The 18,804-nt window shown below is 45.6% G+C and overlaps 1 protein-coding gene across 1 annotated transcript; it reads left to right on the top strand.

Annotated features, from left to right (window-relative positions):
• The first annotated feature begins 431 nt into the window (after positions 1-431).
• Positions 432-1,595, top strand: LOC104271356 (neuropeptide Y receptor type 2-like). Its single transcript, XM_009865996.1, has one exon. It carries the CDS (start codon positions 432-434, stop codon positions 1,593-1,595), a length of 1,164 nt encoding a protein of 387 aa, XP_009864298.1.
• Positions 1,596-18,804: the final 17,209 nt, after the last annotated feature.

The following is an 18,804-nucleotide window of genomic DNA, read 5'->3' as shown; positions in this document are numbered from 1 at the left end:
GCTTACCTTGAAGAAGCAGGAGAGGAAGTGTCCAAAGGGGCTCCATGAGCAGGAGGTCTTTTCAGGACCTACCAGTCTGGCCTTGGCCAGCCGAAGACTTTTTTTCCCCTTCAGTTCAAATAAAGAGAATCTCAGAAATGTGTGTGAAAAGCTGCACTTTTCCCTGACCTTTCCTCGGGGAATTGACATTCCACTGATCGCATGCTCTGACAGTAGGTGTCGGGGAGCTGAAAGGCCAGGCAGTGAGGAAGGATGGGTGTCAGGGTGAAGGAAAGAGGATGTCACCGCTGCTGACGTTTAGCCTGAAGTGCCATGTGGGACACAACCTCTGAGTCTCCATTCTTGCAGATGTTCTGCTGCCTCCTGTGCTCTCACTTCTGCTGTGTCTGTGTTCCAGATCTTCTGCCCCTGACGGGAAGTCTCAGGCCACCATGGGACCATTGGAGGGAGCCAACAGCACCCTCACCACGGAGAAGGCAGCATTAGATGAGAAGTTTCCTCAGGGCTGGCATGCCAAGGACTCTGTGACTCCTAGCCAGGATCTCTCCGGGTCCCGCAGCGTTATGATGGACAGCACCAAGATCCCGGGGGTCCAAGTTGTTCTGATTGCCGCGTACTCCCTCATCATTCTGCTGGGGTTCATCGGCAACTCCTTGGTCATCTACATCATAGTGAAGTACAAGACCATGAGGACCGTCACCAACTTCTTCATAGCTAACCTGGCCCTGGCAGATCTGATGGTGGACACGCTCTGTCTACCTTTCACCCTAGTGTACACACTGCTGGATGAGTGGAAGTTTGGAGCTGTTCTTTGTCATCTGGTCCCTTATGCTCAAGCTCTGAGTGTCCACGTGTCCACTCTCACCCTGACTGTGATTGCCTTGGATAGGTACCGGTGCATCGTTTTCCACCTGGACAGCAGGATTTCCAAGAGGCTCAGTTTCACCATTATAGCTCTCATGTGGGTAGCAGCGGCTGTCCTAGCAGGTCCTCTGGCCATCTTCAGAGAGTACCGGTATGAGGAAATCCCATCCATCAACCTCAGAATGACTGTCTGCTCAGAAAAATGGCCTTCTGGTAATAACAGAGATGCCACTATCTACAGTCTGTCCATGCTCCTCCTGCAATATGTCCTTCCTCTTGCAATTATTTGTTATGCCTATACCCGGATCTGGTTCAAGCTGAAAAGCCACGTCAGTCCGACTTCTAGGAACGAAAACCAGTACCGGAGGAGGAAGACAACCAAAATGCTAGTGATGGTAGTTGTGGTATTTGCAGTCTGTTGGCTCCCCTTCCACATATTCCAGCTTGCCATTGATCTTGATCTGGTTCTTATCTTCCATGAGTACAAACTCCTGTACACCGTTTTCCACGTCGGGGCCATGTGCTCTACGTTTGTCAACCCCCTGCTCTATGGATGGATGAATAAGAACTACCGGAATGGCTTCCTTATGTTCTTCCGTTGCCAGAACAAGCCAGAGAGTATCCACACTGAAGGCTCAGTTAGAGGGAGGTCATACATCTTCAGGGCCAACACCCTAAATGGGAGCATCAAACAGACTCCTGGCAATGGACCACTGCCCACAGAGGTTTAGGGATGGGACGTCCACTTCTGGGACTGAAGCTGACTGAGCCCAGAGATGTCCTTGGGTAGAGGCCTTTTTTGGTGGAACGTTGTGTTGTGAAAACATTATAGCTACTGCAGCCATGTAGAAATACCCCCTGTATCTCTCAAATCAATAAATCCGGTGTATTTCTGTCTGACCAAACAAATGAATTTTTCCTTTGTCTGCATTCAAATTATGCATGCAGAAGCATGAAAAATTACACACAAAGGCTTTCATTTAGCCAGCAAAATATGGCCTTTATGCTATTTTCATTTGCCAAAGTGGGTTGCTCAACCTCTTACCCCCTGACATATTCCACATTACAGAGAAAGTTTAATGTGTATGCTTGTTCATCTGTATGTCTCATACCCAAAAGCCTTAATGATCCACCTTTAGCTAATGCCTCCAAGGAGAGAGAGAGCTATGCTCTTCTGCAGGCATGGGCTGGTGAGTGCGGTCATTCCGCAGGCCTGGGAAGGGAGTGGGCTAGCGTGGGTTGAAGCTGGGCAACCCATGGTCTCTTGCACCATATTTGCATGAATCTGCATTTGCAACCCATGGGATGAGCTCTCATGCTCAGAAAGCCCAGGAGGTGGCAGTGACACGACTTACCAGCAAAGCTCTGGGGACACTCATTAGCCAGGGAGCTTGTGAGCCAGTGCCCTGGATACAGCCAGGAGGAGAGCAGGCAGAGAAGCAGGAAGGCAAGGGAAGAGCCGCGACAGACGACCAAGAGGACTGAAACTGAACTTAGGGGGTTGGAAAAGGTGACTTCCCCCAGACCCGAAGATGTAGGGCAGAAAGGCAAAACTTGCCAAGGACACCATTCTCCAAGGCATTTGGAGGGTTTTCAAGCTTTACTCTTTCTGGCGTTGGAGGTGGCATGAATTTGTACATGGGTGCTTCAGTTCAGAAGACAGATGTAATGTGCTTGCATCATTGTTACAGATGTGGTGTCCTCTGGCAGAGGAAGACATGAAGACAAAGGAAGATGTGTTCTTTCAAACCAAACTATATATTCTCCTCCCTAAGGCTGTGCCAGCTGAGAAGCACATTTTTAGCTCTGCCATCAAAGGAGCCTTGATTGCTACTGTGATCTTAACAGCTTCTCATTGGTCTCGTCTCCAAAATCAGTGTTCATGAGATTGAAAAGTAATTCCCAGGTGCAGGAAAGAGGCTCAACAGACCTCCTCATTAAAGATAAAAAGAAAAACTTTGATTTGTAGGTCTTCACTGGCGCAAGGACAAGAGGTAAGAGAACTTGCAGTTCTGAGTACACCAGCCTGGATCAGGCTGCTAGGATGTCACTTCTGGAGTCCTCAAGAGATGAACTGTCAAAGGGCTTATTTGAAAATCTGTCTCTCCTGCCTCCTCTCCAGCTTGACCTGCTTCTGGCCCTTGTTCTCCAGCTCAGCTTCCGACTGCCACACGAGATTTTAATCTCACTGTTTATTTCTGCTCTCTGATCCTTCGCTCAATTTTCCTAAATGGCTACAAAAAGTGGTTTCTGGTTCCTTCCCAAGTGACATCACTGCCAGGCAGAGGCTGCAGACCACACTCCACGCTTGAAAGCACGGGCATGTTGATGTCTAACAACCTCCTCAGCACCTGATCCTGCAGATCACAGCACATTTTTGTTTTCAAGGACCTTCAGGATCTCTGAGGATCCTGTCAGGAAGTCGTTAATGTTCCAGTAAAAGGGTCATCTGCTTCCTGACGTGTCAAGATATGACAGGAGAACCAAGATGCAAGTAAACCTTCCCCATGTGAAGTGCCATGGTGTGGTGGTGGGAGTTTATTGTTTCATCCTGATGGGAGGAGGAGGAGGATATTCTCCTCCACAGCACTGGTAAATTCTGTCCCTACCTAACGAGCAGGTCACTTCTACAATCCATCCTCACAAGGAACTCTCATAGAACCATATGGTAGGATCACCCTCTCCATATTTCCATCAAACTCCAAGATACCAGGAAAGGTTTGTGTTTCAAAAGCAGCTTAAATGAGTGGAAAGAATTCAACTATTACCAATAAACACTTCAGAAAGTGATTTAGAGCTCAATAATATATGTCAGAGTAAAATAACACATTCAGCAATGCAAGCTTGGAAGCCAGGCTCGCAAGCTGGCCACGCTGCCAGCTGAGATGGATGAGGATCTAAATTGCTCTTCTAGGGGCCTTGCCAAAGGTTTTGTCCTGTGACACCACACACGGTATCTGACTGCAGAGTAAGGCAGATAATGACATTATGAATGACTGTTTAATTTTGAGCCCAGGCTTTTAAACTAAATATGGACAAATAAATAAATAGATCCCAGCTCTTCACAGATAAATACTGGCAGTGGCATTTATAGAGCAGAGGGATTTTTATGCTGGAGTACACCGAGGAGGAGAACTATTTACTTAAAGTGTAACAGCAAAGTTCTGTTTATTTAATGCACTTGTACAGCTTTACTGAGAGATTTCTGACTGTGAGCTTGCTGCTTGTTCCTTGCCATTGGAAAAAAATTGCAGTCTCCGACACTCATTGCTGGCAGGGAAATCAGCTCTCAGTCATGTACATGTCCCTGTGGAAAACAACAAAGCCTCGGTTGAGGGAAAGTGGCCCTAGTGACTGCTGTCCAACAGAGCCAGAGAAGGTGGAGAGCAACGAAGCAAAGCATCTCACCAAAGGCTGATTTAGGCGACTAAACAGTCTGCTATAGACTGTCGTGACTGCATAGAAGGCAGGAATTAATTTGTTTCCATGAAACATCTGCTGGAGATGCAGGTTCCCCGCATATTAACACTCTGCTAAAGATGACCTTACTGCCACGATCAGCTCCATGAAACCAAAGACCAGAAACATTTTAAGTTTTTGAACTATTTAGAGCTCAGGACTGTGTATGACCCTGCTCTATTGATGTCAAGGGCAGATCCTCTAGTAGTTACAGATACTCCCAGAGTCAAAGGCATCTTCCTGCTGCCTGCTCCTGGCCACAGGTGTGTCAGTGAATGCCTGTCCAGCTGGGCTCCTCTCCGCAGAGCTGGCCCTGATGTTACTGATGTGGGATGGGATGACTCATGTCAATGGCACAATAGCTGAAAGGCCTAAGGTATTTCCTTACAGAGCTAGAAATGCAGTGACGAAAATGAAAATGAACAAGTGTTTCATCAAATCTTGCCTGGAAGACAGTGCTGTTCCTGGTGACCAAACGACTTTCCTCTAAGGCTCTTCCAGATTCTTGCTGACATCTTTCTCAAAATGCTACTTCACTGAACTGACCTGAGGATATTTCACAGCTTTTAGGAGGGAGGTTCTGAGTTCCCTGAGAAATGTCTTATTTCTCATGCTAGGACACGCTCCCTGGTCACATCATATGAGTCTTGCATTATAAAAAGTACCACTGAACAGTTCTTAATTGCCAAGCAACCCCTAGCAGTTGATTAGCTTTGAATAGACACCACAGGTGGGGATGCCTCTAACTGCCCCATACAACCATTACTCACATGCCACACAAATACAGGAACAGCTGAGACGTGGCAACATCATAATTTAAAAAAGCAGCACCAATAACTGTTATTCCCTATTATAGGCCTCTTATCAAACTTCCAGGGTTGACAAAGACCACTGAAATGTGCTGAGGAAAGGCTGTGCTTTGCACACAGGAGGCTCTCTGAACACTAGAAATTTTGCCTCTAAAACACTTAATTTTGCTCTCAAAATCCCTTCCCATTTGATTTTGAAAGTATGTACATCTGTAACAAGCTGATGTGTGTAAAGACGGCAAAGGTTTGGGCTTTTTACTTGTCCTTGCCTTAAGGCAATACGTACAGCCGGCGTTTAGATCAACGCAGGGTGAGCTGGGTCCTGCAGTCAAGGTTCTACAGGAATCAAAGACACGACACACTGCTGCGTTTGCCTGTACTTCATCCTGCTCCTATAAAGGCCAGATCCGTCCCCTGGAGGCTCTCTGCCCGGCAGTAACGTGTGCCCCCCATTACCCCTGGCGAACAATGTCAAATGGCACGTGTTTTATTCAATACGCCCGCAAATGTATCGGCAGAAACATTGCTCTGAGCGTTTCACAAAGGCTCTGTGGGGAAATACATACTAGACCAGGAAAGACGCGGCTCCTCTACCGTATGCTAATGGAGAGGGGCTGGAGAGCTGTTCTGCTGAAGGAGGTCACAGGCAGCTTCGTGTTTCCCTTGATATCAGGTGTTAATCTTATCACTGCTAGAGCTAACATGGTCTGAAACCAAATTAGCCTTTGTCTGGGCAGGAGCTGTGGAGTTGGCGCTTTCTTCACATGCCTTTGTCTTTCAGCTCTGTCATTGTGTGATTTCACCAGGGTCTCTCAATGTGCTCAGTTTTAAATAAGGCCTCAGGATCAGCTAGCCTGGTGAAAATCAGGAATTGCTGCAATAATCCACACAAACAAGGGAAGGATTCTGGGTTCATATCAGTGAGCATAATTCGGTCCCTTGCATTTGAAAAAACAGAGCTTTGTCTTCCTTTCAGTTTTCCCTTATCTAGCTTGAGATTCTTCAAGTGCCAAAAATAATATTGCATATTACTGCCAGAACACTTATCTTCTCTTTGAGCTCATTTCAGAGAAGGGATTTGTTCAGGAGGGCCTGGGAGGGGAAGAAGGCTAGAATTTTAAAGCTCATCCTTATCTATAGTCTCAGTGTTTTGTAAATTAAAAGACAAATCAGAAAAAGACAAAGTCACTCACACACTCTGAGGGAGGTGCCAATTTATCTTCAGACAACAGAACCTCTATTTAATTTTCTATCCAGACACCCCAGCACCCTTTGCCGAAGTGGTGGATGTATATGGGGCTGAATGAGATTGTGGGAGGAAAGCATTTTTCTGCTGCTAATAGCAATACCTTAGTGTCACTCATGATTTATAGCCAGTAAAGAATGTTTTTTCTGGTCTATGTTCTGCTCAGTGTAATGAGTACAAAAGGAATAGCGTGGATGCCTCATGGAGCTCACAGGAGGAGATCTTCATTAGTTCAGTGCTCTCCAGCGTGGTAGCAAAGACTGTGAATATTAGAGGAGAAACCCTTTTGTTTATAACCAGCTTATTGAAGTGCACAAGCATGGAGTTGTCACTGTGTCACTCTGTTATGTGTCACAAACTTCAGGATGAGCAAGCAGCTCAGCTACAAGATGCTTCTCCTCACTGCTGCATGGTAGGAAGAAGTAAAATAGGTCACAGAATAAAATTTCAAGATATTCAGGAGAGGATGAGCTCCTGGGTTAATAAGTTTTTCTATGGAATGTGGGGTAGATTGTTGGCTCTGTTGGAACCAGGAAGAATAACACCAAAAGGGGAATGAATTCTGCCACAGTGCAGGAAGAATAGAGCCCCTATTAAACAAGAGACAAGTAAGAAGCAACAGCAAACCTAGATCCATCGTGTCCAGTATTGTCTCTTAGGTTAAGGCAAGAAAGATGCTGTTTAGGGAAGGCAAGCAAACTTGGCCGCTTCAGTGGTCCACTGACCCCATGGCCCTAGCAGCAGCCACAACTGTTGCGTCCGAGTTGCCAGAGGGGATATCCCTGTCTAGACCATTTCAGATCCATTTCTAGACTTCGATTGTGATTTTGTCTTACCCCTTTCTGACTCTGACAAATCTGTCTGCTTCCACAGCCTCCTGTGGCAGCCAGTTCCACAAGTTCACTCCACACAGTGTCAAAAAGTACTTTCTTTTATCTGTTAAAGCCAGTCCCCTAATAGTTTCAGCAAATGTCCTCTGGGTTCAGTACTGTGGGACTTGCTGAGCAGCAGCTGGACTAGCGCTTACCGAGTGCTGCCTTCATTTTGCAAATCTTCATGCTGTCCTCCTCCTCCAGCTTTCTCCTCTTCTAGCTCACGGAACATCTTCTGAGGCAGCTTCTTCACCCCTGATTGTCTTATTTGCTCTTTTATGGACCTCCCCTGGTTCCACAAATATCACAGTGGGCTGCATTTTGCTCATAATTCCTGTGAAGGAGTGGGATCTATCAGCTTTGTTCCAACCTTGCTTGAGATCAACCGTATGAGTGCTTTTAAGTGCATGTGGGGGAAGGACACCTCTTGATAAAATGTCAGGCTGCGTTTCCCCGGCTGCAGCATCGCTGTATTCTCAATGAAATCTCTTCACACGGGTCACTGAGTCAGTTCAGTGAATCATGAAATGCATGTCCAGCTTTATTTTTGAAGATGAGAGCCACAAGCGCAGTCAGATCCCTGCCTCACCTTGAACTCTGTATCCGACAGATTTATCCAGGGGCAAGATGGGAGCCCGAATGATCCTGATCCCGGCCGACTGCCCTAAATCACAGCTTTGTCTATCCATTCTACAAATTAGAAAATTGAGGAATTGTGCATTTCAGGAAATGAGTGACGAGTTTTTGTTACTTGGCAACTGTCGCTCCCACATATTTTGGATGAATTTGAGAACATCCTGCACCTCAGAGAAATCAACCGACTTAAGCGAGGAGGAAGGGAACTGGCAGCAGATCCCCAAAACTTTGAGCTGGGAAGACCTCCTGGGGCTTGTGGAAGCACAAAGTGCTTTATGTCTGCATGCTCCTCAGCTTACCTCTTCAACGTGACTGTCTGCATCAGTTTCTGGGCTCTTCATGGTGAAATAATCCGTTGTTCTGCCATTTCGGTCTCACAGAGGCATTTCACAGCCATCTGAATGTGCGCTAATCCACCTGCCAGCTGCAATCAGCACACAGCACGGCTGCATTCCTGTCAGCCAAGATCTGAGCACCAGAAACAAAAACCTTCAAAGGAGGAATCAGCAAGCAATCTGTGTGTGAAAACTGGGGAGGGGGCAGTCAAACCTGAGGGCTTGGTGACTGTATACACACTGATAGAAAACCCAGGCGATGAGGCCAGAATAAAATTTGACTTGCTTTCTGCAGTGGCAGTTGACTTCAGACAGGAATTCAGACATGATTATTAGAACAATAATTTAGGGCTTCAGTTGCTGGGAGCTAATCTCCAAGGTTGAACCCAGCAGATGGCTCTGTAAGTGGACTCGAGCTAAAGCATTTATGCAATGGTTCAGCATTTTTGGTCCAGTTCTGTTACTGACAACGTCGCCATGCGAAATCACATTTCCCTTTCCTGGGTTAGATAAAAGAATCTACTGGTTTCAAAAAGCAGATCTCAACTCTGCGAGACAACCCTGCAGTATCCAATTAAGTAAAGCCAAGATAGCAAAACTAGCATGGCAAGAACTGATTGAAACAGTCTCTTGCTTCAAGGAGTGCAGTAACATGAGATTGCTACCATGGCAAAGATGTTTTATTAATGCACAAGGTTCATCGGCCTTTGCTGGTCTGCCTGGCACCGTGGCCCATTGTAGGAAATTCCGATTGGCTCCATGTAAAATCAGAGAGTTGTGTCATTAATGCCCAATAGTTTGTTTGGAATCCTGTTCTTTCTATTTCTGTCATTAAAAGGACACGAGCTAATCTCACTGCAACACAAACAGCTAGAACAGCCCAGCAAGAACGTCTCTCTCTGAAACGCAGCTATTAAAGTACTTCTCATAGATTTTCTAAGCAGCAGGAAGATGTTCTGGGATATTTTAATCATATACATGCTGTAAGAATAGTATAAGAAAAGATCATGGGAAATAAATGGGAGCTGGAACTCCTCCGGCTAAGCCGTTCCTAACTGCAGGTGTCTCACCTCGTCTGAGGCTCCTGTGATGGAGATTTCATCCACTCCCTGCACAGTTTATTCTGAGCCCTTTCTAATGTCAAACCAACAAATCTCCCTTATTGCAATCTATTACTTCCTGTCTCCTGGCAGACACAGATAGTAGTTTATTATCTTCTCTACTGCACCTTTACATACTTAAAGGGTATTATCATGCATCTCTTCCACCTGCTCCAGATGAAACCAAGTTGGTTTTTTCTCTCCTTCCTCACGGGGCTCATTTGCTGTACCTCTAGTTGTTCTTGCTGCTCTTCTCTAGACTTTCAGTGCTCAACAGCCAGTAGTTTTGCAGCTAAACATAAGGACTGAAGGAGATAAAAACATTCTGCAGGAATGTTAGGTTCTCTGATCAATCACTCAGTATACTGGAATGCATAACTGGGAATTGCTTCTTTCCAAACATAGTGACTGCCCCGACACTCTGGCAGGAGACGAGGGTCTTTGTTTTGCTGTCAGCAGAGCTATTTCCACGTTCTGACTCACCAGTGGCTGTTTCTACACGGGGAAAAAGCAGCAACACTTTGCTGCATTATTCAAGCCCTTACAGGTGAAAACAAATACGAGGGTAAAAGGTTCCCTACAAGTTGTATCAGTCATGTGGAGTTTTGCACCTTGTGGCTGTTGCCTCATGTGCAGGTCTGGGTATGCCCATGGCATGAGCAGGCACGCAGCCCTGTTCTTTAGGACACAGGGACACAGGTGACAGGAGGCCACAGCCATCAGGTCCAGACTTGCCTTTCCCAAGGAGCTTAATGCCTTCCAAATGCCTCTCTCTGAGTTAACTTCAAGACTATTTCTTGGGCTGCCTGGCAGCTTTCTGTGCTCCCCATCCCACTGTGAGCACGGCAGTCGCTTCCTTACCCCCTTTCATTCACAAACAAGCCTAGGGAACCTTCAGGTTGCGGCTGGACCCACTCTTGGATCCAGTGGCACTGGTGGAAGAGGTTGCAGTCTCCAGCCCTGCTGAGGTGCCTGAGCTCTGCCAGCAGACCAGCAGCACAGGGGCAGTGCTGATGTCTCACTGTCCCTGATATGCTCTGGTCAGCAGACCTTTAATCGCTACCTTTTCCAATTTGCCTCGAAAAACAGCACTTAGTATATTGTATTTCCTTGTACTATAGATAAAAAGTAAAATTCTCCTCAGCTAGTTCTCTTTTCCAGCTTTCATCAAATCAGATGAGCTGATCTGAAACTGCTGAGCCTTGCTTTCCTCTTCTGTGAAACAGGACAAGTGCAGCATCCAGAGGCTTGTAAAACTTGTCATATGTGCCAGCTGAATAGTGCTACTGCAGTAAAAAGCATTATAACTGAACACATCTTACAATAATTATGTTTCCACCAGTTGTGCGTTAAGGAGGTAGGCCTTACTTCGAAAGTGCTGATAAATGCTCAGGGAAAAGCAGCTTTTGAATTCTCAGAGGCAAATATTTTTTGCAGACTCTCAAAAAAGTAATGATCTGTGAATCCAGGTGTGGGAGGGTGTTCAACAGCCATAGCTTTCAGTGAGGAGTATGAGTATTGACTGAAGGGTGACCGCAGGCTTTGCTCCACTGCTCATAAGCATTTCTGAATTGTTTGGACAAGAATCATTCTAAAGAAATACCAACACAGTTGTTTTCTGTTCCAAGGAAGCTAATCAAGAAAAAGCCATTTTTAGCCAATTCTTGCTGTTGTCTTGTGCTGTCTTGCGCTTCCCTCCCTGACGATTGTTAAGATGCGCAATTGGAAGGAGCTTCCTCTGCTGAAACCACTTTGGAAGATGACAAGCTCTGGGCTGCAGCATCAGTGAACAGACTGGAGAGAAGGATGGAGCACCCTGGCTACAAAGTAAATTTACAAAGTTGTGTGCATACCCCAGGAACCAGTAAGGCAAAAAATTAGATTTAGGAGCAGCGTGAGGCGACCACCTGAGGCAGAACACCTATCACAGCCAGATTAGGAAGCTAGAAAGTGACCTGCTGTCATGGCTTTTACGATCAGGTCGTGTCCTCACTGATGTGCAGTCTGTGTTGTATCAATTATTAAGGGAGACATATTTTTATTTTTAAATTTTTTTAACAAAATTCTTTACGCACACACACACACTTGTAATCCATTTATTCAAGGGTCTGAAAATTGCTCACGTTCCCTAGAGACTGGAGTCTACCCCAGGAAGTGTCTGAACTGCTCCTTGTGGAAGTGTGGGTTGCAATTCACAACAAATTTATTTGTGAGTAGCTCAGGGAGCCATGGAAGGAGGAAAGGCATGTTTCCTAACAGCCTTAAAGCCATCTCTCTGGTGTCTAATAATTTGCCAGCTCACACAAGCAGTGCTCTCCATCTACTGTGTTCTTGCACAAAACTTTTGAACTACAGCATCGTGGAGACCTTGACCCCTCCGCCAATTTTGTTGAAATTCTTCGAGGGGTTTAAAAGTTCAATGGTGCTTTCTACCTCATTGGTACTTTGTGAGTTTTGGAGCCATGGGGCATGAGGGTAATTGGCTTTCTAGGGAACTGCATCTTAAAGTTACCCTTCACCACAGGACACCCCAAAAGATGTCCGTTGTTACGTGTGTGTTAGCAGCTCCTTCTTTTTTCCTTATAGGCTCTCTTGTGTCTAACTCTGGAATTTTTAACCTACTTCTCCACTATTAAAGACAAATCACAAGTCTGAGCTCTGGCTGAGGCTTCTCATTAACAAGCACTAACAGGCACGGCACCAGCTGCACTGGGGTCCTGTCAAATGAAAGAGCTGGGGCAGAATCTCCTTGTTCTCTCCAGCGCACTTGTTACAATTTTGTCTCTTTGAGTTCTGTTTCAAGTCGTGGGTTCCCCTCGGTTCCTTATCTGGCCATTCTACAGATGAATGGATCCTGCTCTGAGAAGCTGCTTTCAGTTTCTCAGCACATATTTCCCCTTTGTTACAGTCTTCTCATCAGGTCTGGTCATGCCCCCACATACTCCGATATTCCTGCTAGCCTGCACCAACTTAGGAGAAATATATGAAAAACCTCCTTCCTCACATGCACATCTTTCACTGTGCCCACTCAAAAAACAGAATGCCAGTTCTGTGGCAAAAATGCTTCAGTTATGCGTTCAGATGATTGGTGATTTATATAAGCAAGTTAAAAATTAAGTTCCTAAACAAAATTTAATGTATACTTGTGGTTGCAGTGGTTGTGTCTCAGTGTGGATTTGAGTCACAAGGATATGCTCTCTTTATCAGTCTATTTTGATTTAAAAATTCTTATCTCCATTGTGCTGTAGGCATTAGGTTAATTCAACCTGCCGTATTAACAAACTGTCTCCTGGATGTCTGTAGCCCTTTTATAACAGCCAGAATGTTTTGAGTTTCATGGTTAGCACAGCACTATACAGAGTTCATCCCTTCTGTTCCCATGCGGTTGTGCATAGGAGATAGATGCCTTTTGGCATTAACAAACAGGTGCAGCCCCTACAGTGCTACAAAGAAATGATTTTGGCTGGGACTTTCCTGTGGTATATAAGCAGAGGGGATCGTATAAACAAGCCAGCACTTGTTAGAAGGAAGCAGCGGGACGTGACTCATTCCTGGATACCATCCTGCTTTACAGTCCACAAAACCTCTGTCAGACTCTGGAGCTCAGAAGGCTGGAGGCAGCTTGGCTGTGTCTCCTCTGCACGTGAACTGTGCTGTTAAGGATCTGTTCAGGGACCCTCCAGAGTGATGAATGTGAGCTAAGCCACAGCCCAAAGTTCTTTTAATTTTTATATTTGACAGACAACTGCCAAACATGATAAGGCAAGCTCTGCTGAAATTGGATTAGGGAACAGGGACGGAAGAGGAGAGAGACTGTAGACAGATACCAGGTAGGAGGTGCGGATGTTAAAGCTTTGATGTTCTCCCCTTCTGTGGAAAGACTGGAGACCAGATTAGCAGCATTGCACTCCATAACGGTATTATCCTGCTCAAACCACCAGGAGTTGCAGTTGTTCTGAATGTCACTGCAAAAACATGAGCTGTCAGAGTACTTGATTCTCCACTCAGCTGCTCTGTTTGGGACCAGATTAACATCACAGAGACCAGGATTGCACCTTTTGCACTTGACAGCTAGGATGCTTTTTGAAGGCAAGAAAACTGCTTCCTTACTGGGGCTGTGGCCCTTCAGTCACAGAGCGCTGGTGTGGTAATAGCCAGGAGCTGCCACTGAAGGGGAAGCTGGAGGATTTCTTTCCCAGCCATGCTGTGAAGGTGCCGCCGTGGTCCACACTGTCAGCATCCCAGGCGTAGCTGAAACGTGGTATCAGAGAGCAAATTGGAGTCGCCTTGTTCCCATATACACTGCAGAGTGGGAGAATGAGCAAGACTCTGGAGGGATTCACGTGTACACGATATATCCCAGACTAGCTGTAGAGTATCTGAGCTCTTTCCAGCACAGCACTGAGTCACATCTCTCTTGTTGCTCATTCTCCTATCGTACCTCTAGGGGAAGATGTGAGTGCAAGGAGGGTCTCGCTCTGCCGGCTATCTTTTAAAAAATACGTATTTAATTATCTTCCAGGAGACAAGATTAAAAAAAAAAGAGCCTTGCTGCTTTAGGATCAGAAATTAGTGGCGCTTTTTCCTGAGGGAGCCCATTTTGCAATTCCAGCTCAGCTCCGAGATGGCTCTGCTGTCTCCCAACCCAGTCAAGCTTTACCCTTTATTGCAGGCAACCAGCTGTGCTGTGCCAGGAGAGAAGCTGTTTGCTCTTGCTTTTGCTCTGAGCACCACGCTACCTTTTTACTGTATGTCCACGCGGCAGTGAAAAGTGTGGCCATAACTTCTGTCAACCTTTCTGAGTAAGCTTTAATCTAGCAGAGGTGAGGACCAGCACCGCTGTGACAGAGAGGCTCAGTCTTCCCAAGGAATCTTACCCAGCTCCTTCAGAGCTTCAGATGCTGCTGCAGCTACACGGCTACTGAATTCCTACCCACGCCGTGAGCGTGACATGTGGGTCTCTTGTCTAAAGACTTCAGATAGTCTCAGCCAGAATATCTGGTGGTCAGGCTCAAACCAGGACACGCCCTCAACTGAGTGAGGTGGGGTTAGAACCAACGATCTGTGTCAAGCAGTGAATGGCTTCACTGAATTTCTGAGATACGAATCTTCAGGTATTCTTTTTCATCTCACTGAATTTTCTTCCTCATTAAAATGGGGAGCGAGAAGCAGCATTTACCCATCTCACATCACGTACCTAATTACTGCCGTCAAGTAGATTTCACTACTGATGCTGGTAAAGTTTTGTATTAGAGCTGCAATCCCAAATGCCAAGCTTTGGGTAGCTTTTCCGTCATGAACCACACACACCAAGTTAAGTTTGTCATCCTCAGAAGGCTCAACACAAAGGACACTCTGATTTCACAAGGTGACACATTCATAAGGGACAGCTCCTTGTTAACGAACGTTACTTACCACGTGGTGGAAAGGATCTGAGCAAACACATTGCTTTGGGAACAACAGGAAAAATACAACCAACATGGATCAAAACCATTAACACGTTCATTAAAGAAAGAAGGCAGTTTTCTTGACTGATCTCAGAGAAAAACGTTACATGCTGCTTAACAAAACTGTAACAAAATAAAGTGATACGTCCTGTCAGAGAATGCAGCACAGCACGGATGCTGGAAACATAATAATGCTTCTGCAGCTACAACTGGCGAGAAGGACAGTGTTTCCGGGCCTTCTGGGGACGCGCTGCCAGCCCCAGCGCACAGCCCTGGGCTGCCTGCCTCGCGCACGCTCCTTTACTGCCGCAAAGATAACGAGTCCCTCCTCTCCAGCGGCGCAGAGCCATGTGGCAGCAGGGCCTGTACCAGCGCTGGCTGCCAGGCCTGGTAGACAAACCTGGTAGACAAACTCTCTGCAAGGATGATTCTTCCGCAGCTGCGTCAGGACCTGAGCGCTGTCATGAACGTGTCACAGAAGGACCACACAGCATTTCAGGCTGAACTGGGTTGTTGGGTTTTTTTGCAAGCAAATAGTGAATATAACTTACAGATAGTGGGAGGAGACTTGGAATTTCCTTCTGGAGGCAAGAGCATTTTTCTGGGTCTCTGGGGAGAACTCCAGCTAAAACAGGGACATCGCTGTGTTATTCTTGATGTTCCTGGGGAAAGAAATGAGTAGGATAGAAACATTTATTCAAAGAAAATATATTTGGGACCCTATAAAGTGTCAGACCTAGTCAAGACTCTGCCTTTAACAGCCACCAGCACCATATTCAGCTCTCTCTAATAGTCTCTTACGGTGATACGGGGCCTCGGGGAACTTTTCCTAGTCCTGTAGCGGTGAGTTTATCCTTTAAACAGGAAGTCGTTTAGCTCCTATTTGTTTATCCTGTCCCAGTTTTCTAGGTGGGTGCATTATTCCTGTGAAGTTTTAGTGGGTTTTGGATACTTGCTGATGTTCTGTGCTGCTCCGTGATCAACTGGCAGCAAAGCTGGAACTATTTCTTCCTGCGAGCTTTGATTCAATGCTTCAATTTCACTTTCCAAATCTGACTGAAATTAGAATTTTCAATTTCAAAAGCTATCCCCTTTCTGTTATCAGCAATAAAGAAGGAATGAAAAATGCTTGCCTAGCCTGTTCTCTACTGTTCATTATTTTATACAAATGTATCACTAGGTTTCTCTTCTCCTTAATAAACTCTCTATAATAGACAGTCTTTTTTGCTGTGCCTCTTCTCATAGCTTTCATTATTTTCATCACCTAACACAAATTCTGTAGAGATGAAATTTTAGTTTAAAATATGAAGGTCACCTCTATGCCTTGTTAACAGCTTTATTGAAATAACTAGTATATAGAAATAATATTATAATATTGTTCCTATTTTATTGTTTAGAAAAAAATGAATAAATGCCTTGAAAATGTTTTATGTAACCTTTTTGCAAGAAACGCATTTCACTGTAAAATGTGTGTTAGTCAGACTGCTGTTGAACAGATTGGTTGGATCAACAACTCAGAAACCGAAGCAATTTCGAAGAAGAGAGGCAGGTTCTGTTTTATAAACACAGAAACCCCAAGTACTACGTGTGGCTATAGCAGCTTTGCAGAAAAATTGAAAATTTTATGATCTTGGAAGATTAAATGGTAGGTTGGTGTAGTAACTCTATCAGTTTAATGAGTGTTTTGGTTTGGATAAAACAAGAAGATACCTTCTGCAAGTATATAATTTCTGGTCCCTTTTCTGGGTTGACAATTTTGTGCGTTGAGCTACCTGTTCAATAAAGACAGCCACATTTAAGAGCCAACGTTGTGTTGTTTTGTAACCCTCACCTCGCCCCAGAAACCTGTATATATAATTAGAAACATTGAAAATGTTAACATTTCTGAGATTGCTGATGTTTGTTCTTGCAAGTGGCTCCCAAACATACCAGAATTCATCAGAAATATAACAAAACCCTTTTTGCTTTTCCACTGGTGCCATTTTAGAAATAGTAACATCTTTATTGCAACATTTCTGAGGGAAAAGGGGCTCCTTTACCCTTCAACAGACAGAGAGACGCTCCTTCTTTGTCTCCAGTCCTCTGGCTGCTGCTCTATCATGCTGCTGTGGTTACTATCAGCATAAAGACCAGGGCTGGCGTGGCGAAATGGGAGCTGTAGCAGACGTCTGTGGAGCCACAGAGAAACTACTTCAGTGTGGTTTTACTTTCAAAGGAAAGCATGACCCCACAGTCACCGACGCAGTGTCCTAGCAAATCTCAGGGAGGTTCAAAAATGACTTAGAAAGACGAATGAAACTGTTCCCGCTGAGTGTAGCTGATAATAGGACTGGTCCTAAATCCCCTGCACACCTCCCTCAAGGAGGAAGCTCAGAGTAGGTCCTGTTGGTGTTTTAAGACCTTCACCTCCACTGGGAAAATGAACCCCGCCAAGCTCTTGGTAGGGTTTTCCTCCTCGCTGCCGCGCTGCCTCGAGCTCACATAGCTTTCATCTCAGGGGCTGGTGTCATGAAAGCTTCTTGGAAACTGTCGCTGGTTTAGGGCTGACGCAGGGATGGGTTTATATCACACTTGAGATGCCTCAGCCCCACACTCGCACGTTGACTGAAGAGAAAGGATTCAGTCTTGGAAGGCTTTGCAGATGAGGGTGCTGGATGAAACTAATAATAATCCGCTGTGATTTCACATCTGCTTAAGCAGGCTCTGAAGTCAGCTCTTCAAAAGTAAACGCAGGTACCCGCTGCAGTTCAGCGTGCCTGGCTGTCCTCTGAACTCCTTCACAGGGACTCTTGTATTTTATCAGGGAAATGAAGAGGGAGATCCCTGTGTAATCTGCATCGTTACCTTTCATTTCTTGAGGTAATGATGGATAAAGTGTCCTGTGGGGAGAGCGCTGGTCCTCGCCTGACACAGCAGGTATCCTTTGCAGCTTTCCCCAGGCTTACAATAGATACTGCCTCAAAGCAGCTTCTCTTCCTCAAAATACTCTTATAGTATAGTTAAAGCAGTTTACAGGCTGTTAATATAATTTTTCTGAGATAAGTCACATGGCCATGTTAACAGTCAGAATGCCCAATTTAGGAAAGAGTTTGAGTTTCTAACCCAGCTGGCAGCACACATGCTGTGAAAAACTCCTCTACGAGCAATGAGGGACACACGGCTGTTTTCCCCTCAAGTTTTTTCCTCTTACATTATTTTTTCAGACCAGTCAGCCTTTTTTTTCCCCCCAAATATTTGGCTCAGTAACAACTCCAACAAATTCTAACAGTTGTGTATCAATACAAATAAAATTATGGAGTGTCAGAAAGGTGCAGGGACTCGATGAAGCCGAGCAGTGCCTGTCGCAGAACAGGGTTTGCCACCAATTACTGCACATAAACACTAGCAGAGTGCATGAACAGCTTCAGGACTTCAGGAGAATAACTAACTGGTTGCAGATTTAATACTGGCTGTCATATCCCTGCTTTGTGGATTTCATTAGTGACTTGCTAGAAGAGGAGCCCTTATTCTGCTTCTCCAAGATCTAAGAAGACACAAGATATATGCGGTTTACATTCCTCCAAAGTTAGAAATCATGATGTAAAACACAGAAATAGACATGGATAAAAAAAAACAACCCAAACAACTGGCGCCAAAATGTGTAATTTGAAAAACATGTTAAAGCAGTAGCTGCAAAACGTCCTGTTCAAAAGGTTCAAAGGAAGAGGGTGATGGTTAGAGAGCCCCGGGCACTGAAATACTGATTTTAGTGTTCATGAAAACTGAGAAAAAAGTTACTTGGTTCCAAATTCTGACAGAAATGGTGATAAAGAAATGCGGGGCCCAGAGACCCCCGGGACGCTGGGGCGGGCTCCTGCCCCTGGCCATGCAGGGCGCAGTCCGGCGGCTCTCACGGCCTTGCCACCACCGCCCACCGGCACCGAGCTCTCCCGGATTCACAGCCCGATCTCCAGGTCAGGTTGCCGCTTCACCCTGCCCCAGTACCGGGAAGGCAGCGGGACCGGCTGCGCTGGGTTACGCGAGCGGCGGAGCGGAG

The sequence above is a fragment of the Apaloderma vittatum genome, unplaced genomic scaffold, assembly GCF_000703405.1.
Source record: "Apaloderma vittatum isolate BGI_N311 unplaced genomic scaffold, ASM70340v1 scaffold32093, whole genome shotgun sequence".
In the NCBI taxonomy this organism is placed as follows: domain Eukaryota; kingdom Metazoa; phylum Chordata; class Aves; order Trogoniformes; family Trogonidae; genus Apaloderma; species Apaloderma vittatum.
Note: the sequence above shows the minus strand (reverse complement) of the source record. Positions and strands in the feature narration are given on the sequence as shown.